Source organism: Magnolia sinica, chromosome 17, assembly GCF_029962835.1.
Source record: "Magnolia sinica isolate HGM2019 chromosome 17, MsV1, whole genome shotgun sequence".
Lineage (NCBI taxonomy): Eukaryota > Viridiplantae > Streptophyta > Magnoliopsida > Magnoliales > Magnoliaceae > Magnolia > Magnolia sinica.
This window is the reverse complement of record NC_080589.1, coordinates 57,586,976-57,595,303: the sequence shown is the minus strand read 5'-3', so window position 1 is coordinate 57,595,303 and position 8,328 is coordinate 57,586,976. Positions and strand designations below refer to the sequence as shown.

At 43.2% G+C, this 8,328-nt stretch overlaps 1 protein-coding gene across 1 annotated transcript; it reads right to left on the bottom strand.

Moving 5' to 3' along the window:
• Positions 1–1,795: 1,795 nt before the first annotated feature.
• On the bottom strand, positions 1,796–3,473 carry LOC131231494 (protein LYK5-like). Its single transcript, XM_058227714.1, has one exon. The coding sequence runs from the start codon at positions 3,390–3,392 to the stop codon at positions 2,187–2,189; it is 1,206 nt and encodes a 401-aa protein (XP_058083697.1). The 5' UTR covers positions 3,393–3,473; the 3' UTR covers positions 1,796–2,186.
• Positions 3,474–8,328: the final 4,855 nt, after the last annotated feature.

Genomic DNA, 8,328 nt, shown 5'->3' with positions numbered 1-8,328 from the left:
TTCATGTAGGCCCCACCTTGATGTATGCACCCAATCCACGCCGTCCATTTCATTCCCCAGCCCATTTTAGGCGTTGAGCCGAAATGTGAAGCCAATCCGATTCCTAGGTGGGCCATACCACAAATGCTAAGGGGTTGGGCTACCCACGTCATTTCTTACTTTTTGCATGGGAGGTTTGGAGTGAGTTTTCACTCATGGGACCCATATTCTGACCTGTATACTCTTTTGAGAGCCAACGGGTGCCTTAGACGGGGCAGGTAGGTCTACAGTCGCATATTTCAAAGCTTGTCCGGTTTGTGGACGGGGTGAGGTTGCAACTGTTCCAGTAGCTGCTTCATTAAATTTAAGTTTTTATTCAGAATCTCAACTTGTTGTTTGAGGGAGATGAGCCATCCTCCCCTGCTCCTAGCTGTTGCATTGGTCCCGCGGGCGCAGAGTCAGCCTAAATTTGGGACAAGGAATCTCGTTGGCTAACGAATTGCTCTGATGGGGTGAGATCAGGGGCAGCGGCGGAGGGGGTTGTCTTTTTCTTCCCTTTTGCTATCGTTGAGCCTGTTGAGATGAGAACGGTTTTTGGTGTCGTTCCCACAGATGGCTTCAAATCATTAATGCATAAATCTAGTTAGCCCTACTTGGGCCAGCAAACCTGCACAAAGGACAGACAAGGAAGACCCTGGCTCGTGCAGAGGACTCTTCAATACCTAAGTCAGGAAAGGAATCTGGGTCTAGTTAAATATTGTGGGTTTAAGGTTAAAGATTGTACGTACCTTTCACCTTTAGGGGCTTTCTTATTTATAGGTAGGGACAGGCAGTGTCATAGAGGGCGTCTCTCCCTGTTTTGGCAGAAACTAATTATAGTAGGATTTGGACTCCTTGCGTGACAAATCTTTCAAGATTTTTAGCTAGAATCTCGGGGTGATTTGTGCAAGAGTCAATTTTCGTGATTTTCGCCTGAGAATGCGAACAGACATGATAGAGGTCAGGTTGGATCCCACAAAGGGTGGGGTTTAGCTGACCTGAGGCAACCTGACCTAGTCTTCCATTGAGGTCGGGCCGCATTTGTCTGAGGACGGGTCTGGCCGACCTAAGGTGAATAGCTCCTGGAATCGTGGTTGGTCCGTAAGTAGTCTTTCATGGAAATTGGCCGCGTTCATTGAAAGATGGGTCTGGCCAACCTAAGGTTAATATCTCATCGGACAGCGGTTAGTCAATAAATAGCTCGACTTATTGGCAAGAGGTCCCAATCTCTATTAGGTCGGAGAGGCCAGGGTTCGACCTCTGTGCTGCGCCTGCTGGTGACTGAAATGCTGACGTATCCTTATTATTAATGGTAGGTCGATCTATTTTCCCAATAACAATACACGTGCGGATATCCAATTCTTGTAGTTGCTGTCCTGTCCGGTGGGTCATCATTGAACCGGTATTCCAAAAAGTGAACTGGCCAATCACTGAAACGTGGACAACCTGATTAACGGTCAGAATCACCCAAAACTCTCCGCCACATTATCAGAGGAGCCCCACATTACAACGAGGGACCCATGATTTGGATGCTTTAGATCCATGTTCATATATGAGTACGGATCTTTGTACTCACACAGCTGGATCAACACATTAGTATCGATTGCAACCAACGAAGATTCCCAGACAAATCTTCTTTTCTTCTTCTTTTTTTAATTTAAATTTACATGTATTTAATTTTTATTACGAAATTGTGTGCCGCCGAACTTAAAATCCGTTTGGAATGAAAAATAAAAATAAAAAATCTTAAAATATTCACTCGTGTCACTTCAAAAAAAAAAAACTGACTCGTTCTTCCAAGCCAATTCACCGCTCATCAGGTGGGGTCCACTGAAAGCCTCCCTTAGCAAAGTCTGGTAGTAAGGTGGGCCGCGTGTGTACGTCGAAACTTATACCACCGGCAATCTTTTCTAACATCTCCTCCCGTACGCTTGTAGCCCCCAGAGCATCTGACTTTTGGGCCACGAAAACATCCGCAGCGATGAATGCCGATTGCCTGCAGCCCTTAGCTCTATGGGGCCCACCATGATACACCTCTTATTTTCATCCACCCTGTCCATCCTCCTTGCGGACATGAGCTCAAACACGTGGGAAAATCCAAGCCAGGTGGGATTGATTGCCCGCCGTTGAAAGCTTCTAATATATAAACATGACGGTGGGCCCCACCTTCAGCGTGGCGCCAGGGACACTGAAATCCCGGTGGGACTCTTCATCTGCTCCGCCCAGACCCTCGACTCCAAATACAGCTTCGACACCTTCCCGGCCACCTGACTCATATCCGGCCGTTTATCAGCCTCCACGTGTACGCAATCCAGCGCGATACGCATCATCTTCTCCGCAACCTCCCCAGGAAAAGAGTCCTTCATCCTCGGGTCCATCCACCGCCGCAGCATCCCATCTTCAGCTCTCTCCAAAGCATCCTTCACAGTCTCAATCAGCGAAATCCTCTCATATTCACTTCTCCCCTCATCGAATCTATACTTCAAACGCTCCTCTCCTGAAAAAATCTCCAAAATCACAACCCCAAACGCAAACACATCTGATTTCTGAGAAACGATCCCAGCCGTTATAAACTCCGGACTCATGTACCCACGCGTCCCTTCTACCCTCGAAACCCTAGAATTAGATTTCTGCAATGTCGAAGACGACGACGGATCGGGGATTTCTCCGACCAGCAGCGACGCACCGAAATGGCAGATCCGGGCATTGAGGGAGGGATCGGAGACGATGATGGCGGAGGATTTGATGTGGTTGTGGATGATATTTTCACCGGAGAAATGGTGTATGTACTCGAGGCCTTGGGCGAGGTCAGTGGCGATCTGCATTCGGGAGAGCCAGGAGGGGAGGAGGGTGAAGCTAGGATTTTGGGGGTTGCGGAGGGCAGCGGAGAGGGTGGCGCCGGAGGCGAAGTCGTAGACGAGGTAGATGGAGTTGCCGGAGATGGAGGCTCCGAGGAGCTTGATGATGCTGGTGTGATGGGTGCGGGAGATCGAGGAGAGGAGGTGGTTGAGCTGGGCAGAGTCGAGGGGGCGGCGGAGACGGCGCTTGACGACGACGGAGGGTTTGGAGCGGAGGGTGCAGCGCCAGGTGGAGGAGGAGATGGGTTTGGAGAGGAAGTTGTTGGTGGCGGAGGAGATTTCAGAGAAGGAATAGATGTGGGGGTTTTCCGGCAAGGAGGAACGGAGGCTGGCGAGGGAGGAGTGGCTCGAGGCGGAGGTGCTGGTGGTGGCGGATGAGTTGACTCGGGCAGAATCGGTGGCGCCGGAGCTGATAGTAGCGGTGGACGTGGAGGAGGGACGGGTTCGGCGGGTCGAGCGGTTGGAGATGGATGGAGGTGGTTCTGTCGCGTCGGTTCGGGTTTTGGTCTTACACATGTGACGAAGGAGAGGAAGTTGGGAGGAGGATGGGGGAGAGCGTGGGGGCGAGTTGCCGGGGGTGTTTTGTTTTTTGATGGGGAAAGGGGCTGAACAGAAAGGGTATTTTGCTTGAATTGCCGTGGGAAAGGTCTGGAGTACCTAGCACGTATTACCAATCGGTATTACTTTCAAACGTAGGATGAATGACTGAACGTTCATGAAATCCACGCCGTCCATTACGTAACTCATCCCTTGTCGGGGCTTTATCTAGAATTGCATTTGTTCCCGTCCAATTCTATCTAGTATACGAGAACGGAGAGGACGGGAAAGGTTCGAATTTGGTGGGATGGAAATGCATTTAGTCCCGTGGAATTGCAAACATGCGGCAAGTGGTACATCACATGGATTCCCACGATATTAAGAGATCGAGAAGGGAAAAAAGCAAGCCCTACCTTGGAAACATTGTTTGGGGGTAAAATTACTCATTTGCTTTCACTTTTCGTTAAAAATTACACCCATTGCCATTTGATCCAACCATCCACACCGTGCCACGTAACACATCCAATTTAACAATCATTCTCAACCCTTATAGCCTTCTTCAGCGTCTAAACTTTGCATAAATCACTAAACTGTCACTCCAAAACTCTATAAACACCCCATTTCACATCATTTCCTAACCGTCTTTCATACTACCACGCACGCATCTTTCATCTCTTATTCACTCATCTTCACTTGAGAAAAAGAAATAGAAAATGGGTTAGTCCATCCATCTACCAAGGAGAGGAAAAAGTATAAGGAGAGGAACTTCTACCCCAGGTCAGCCCAAACAAGCTCAACCCTTAATCACGTGAGTTACTCGAAAGACCGATATGATCTACTCAAGTCCGTTCTAACAACAACACGTTCACCCACTTGCCCAACTCTATTCAGCTTTATTCATACTTATATTGGCACCGTGCATCATCAACTCCACTCCAACCCACCTGCTCATCTAGTTGATTCGAGTATATATTCTGTGATTCAACGCCTATTGAAAACTCGAATTGACTAGGCTTTTGATTGCTTCTTCAAGTAGGTGAGTTCAAATAGAAAAGTTTTTGGTCCATCATTTAAAGTATGTATCACATCATCACACTACATTGCACACACACTTGCATCGTTTGTATACGAGAACTAATTTAATCTTTGATATTTTATCGTCCCGTGAAGTACAGACTGTACGCTTGTACGAGAAGAGATGATGCCTAACACCTTCCCTCTTTGTTATTGTGGTCTCTTAATCAGAATTTCCAACCGCATATCAAGAACTATTTTAAAATAGGAAATTCTCAACTTTCCTCTCTTAAGGTTTCTACATGGTTCAGTTGATTGTGGAAATTTGAGTAATTAGTCAGTCGCAACTTCAAATCAAATATATCATACCCCAAGCCATAAATACACTAGAGAGCATAAAAAGACACATGTGAGTGCAATCTGCCCTCGATCCAACGTCCATGGGCATGTCAAATGAATGGAGTAGGTGGAAATGAACATCATTGTGGACCCTATACAAAATTAATTGTTTCGGTAAAAAATGTGTTTAAGAGATTGGAATATTTGCATTCTAAAAATAACAAAGTAACTTGAATGAAAGAGTACTTATCATCAATTGTTTCATTACTTTGAATTCTTATTAGATTCTATTTTATCGCCCTTGATTCTAAATTAAAGTATAACTAATTGTACAATGTTAAGTAATAATTAAAACTAGTGACTTTGGCAACATTCTGGCCCTGTAGTGTGTTCGTTGAAATGACAGAAGGGTTGTGAAGTTTTAAAATCCTTAACTCATGCTATACGTGATCCAAAAGACTTCAATTAATAATCCAAAAGCTTGATGATGTGGGAAACAACAACTTTACTGAACCATTTGTGTGGGATTATAGTTGCACGGTCGCGCAACAGGCTTACATCCTCAATACTCCTCCTTTCTCCTTCTTCTACTCACAGAATTGTTGATACCTGAGTTACATGATTCTTTTACTCGAAGAGCTCTCAAATATTTCAAGTATCCAAATGAGAAAGGTGGGGGTATTTATAAACATTTGCATGTGTGAAGCTCCCACAATCCGTGCAACATTTCAGTGTTGCGCGATTGCATTCATCTCGCACAATGAATATTACATAGTCTTCATTAAGATGGTGTGTTGCGCAATCACACAATAGCTCTGGAATCCTTTTCTTCAGCTCAGTCATGTAAATACATACTCTTTGTAACGCCTCGGTTCTCGAAACTTGAGTTTAGTACTCGTTTTCTGAAAACCTGAGTGTTAACTTTTAAAGATAGCTCTATTTCATGTATATTTTTTTTCTTTTTTTTTTTTAAAAAAACTTTTTTAGAGTGAGCATTTCATGAGAAGAGAAAACAACTCGAGCATAAAGGAAAGTTTGCTTACAGATTTAAGATACACGAGTGGTTGCCCCATAGGGCTTATACAACTCAATGTCTCAATGCTAACAAGTACAAGAAATGAACACTTTAACACATGAAATAGATAAAAATGCAGCTAGACTTGAGCTGCAAGATCATACAGCTTCTCTTGGGCCAAATAAGACCACATATCCCTGAAATCTGTATCCTGCTACTCATTAGTCTGAACATGAGTATCAATCAAATCACTTGCATTATTTGTACGGTTATATATTCAAAGAATGAGTGGCCAGCTCAGTATGAATTCCTCTCAAGATTACACACCGCCATAATAGTTAAGTATAATTTAAACAATAAATCATGAAAAATAATTCAAATGCAATATTATTTAAATGCTTGAATGTGTGAATGCAAATCAACTAAGGATGCTAATCTAGTTGGACAAATGAATGGACTTATCAAACAGTCGGCCCATTCATGTAAGAGAATGTGTCTTTCAAATAGTCAACCCATTCAAAATGCAAAGGGTCGTTCGAACAATACATTAGTCTTTCAAGCAGTCAACTAGGCACTCGATAATGCCCACGTGCCAAATAAATGGACCTTTCAAATAGTCGGCTCATTCAGGCAAGAGAATGGGTCCTTCAAACAATCGACTTATTCAAAATACAAATAGGGTCGTTCAAACAGTACACTGGTCTTTCAAACAGTTAATCACATACCTGATAATGCCCACATGCCAGATGAATTGACCTTTCATGCAGTCAGCCCATTCCGGCAAGAGAATGGGTCTTTCAAACAGTCGACCCATTCAAAATGTAAAAAAGGGTCATTCAAAAAGTTGACCTATTTAAAATGCAAAAAGGGTCATTCAAACAGTACACCGGTCTTTGAAAGAGTTAACCAGGCACCCGATAATGCCCACGTGCCATGAATGCATGATTCATCTAACCGTTATTATTCCAATTGCAAACAGCCAATTTAAGAAAACTCAAAGGTCATTATGTGGTGCTCGTCACCCAACATAGGCCGACAACCCGAGCATATGTCTCATACCACCATCCCCGGCTAATGAACTCCAACATTAGGATGTTTAATCAACTAGTGGCCAATCATATGATTATGGGACTTACCATTGCTAGGTAATACGAAAATAATCTATTAAGCCACATAGGGCAAGTATTTAATCGAAACCACATAAGCCAAATATCAAATCGAAGCCACATAGGGCAAATATTAAGTCGAAGCCATATAGGGAAAATAGTACATCAATGAATGCGATAAAAATGGATTATCCCCAAAAAAGTCATGAAGGCACAAACGATCCACAAGATGGTAAGTCCATAATAAAATTTTCATTTAATCTAATATACAAAATGGCCACTAAATCAAGGATCCATTGCAATCACAATCAATCAAATTACATTTCAATTTGGATATACATATATAAGTGGAGTTTTCCACTAATCGATGTATCAATTTAAGTTTTATAGACAATCCAAAAGCATAATGAGATATTCAAGTGGAGCATGCAAATATTTATACCAGATAAATATTGAGTATACGATTCAAGGATCAATTCCAATAACTAACAGAAGTAATCATGAAATAAAGATACCAATTATCAGTCGAAATTATAACAGAAACTATCACTCGAGCTAACATGAAAGCAGAAAGTCCAAGGAGAAAAGTCATCACCTTACAAGTCGAATCACGTATTGATGTGCGTATGCTTTTAGAGTCGAATCCAACCATGAATTATGAAATTATGTGGTTATATCAAAGTTCTACAAACCATCTACGGTTAGGATCAACATTAAGGTCTTAATTATGTAGTCTAGTGAACTTTAACATACAATCTCAACTCGGTTGAACTCAGCTAAACTCAGTTGAACTCAGTTGAACCCAACTGAACTCGGCTGGTCTTGGTTGGACTCAGCTGAACTTGGTTAAACTACGCTAAGCTTGCCTACAATCTATTCTGAATACAACCCATCAAGCTAACACAGTAACAACTACAGATGAAAAACCAAACAAAAGGGAGGTGAGAGTTTTTACCTCAGTGGAAGTTGGATGTGGCCTAACTCAATGTCCAGCGAGTTAACTCGGGAGGACGAGCCGAGACAGTGACCCGATTCAACCGATTTAGTTTCTCCTCTCTTCTATATCTTCTTCTTTCCTTTTTCTTTTCTTCCATTCTCCGTTTTTCTTCTTCACTCTCTTCCCAGCTGGTGGACAGATCCGATTTGAAACTAAATGTGAGTCAATCAACCCGAACTTGACAGCGAGTCGAGCACCTAAACTCCACCCTACATTCACAACACAACCCCTACTCTCTCTTTTCCTCTCTCTCTCTCTCTCTCTCTCTCTCTACACAACTAGATAAGGTCTAGACTCAACCCAAACTCTACCCAGCTATTGATGCTCAAAGACTCAGTGAAACTCACTGAGTCAGTTGTGAAATTACTAGTGCTACCCTTACGTCCAACTCCTTTCTTCCTCTATAACGATGGCAGACCTGAACTAGAGCAGAACTCAGTCAGA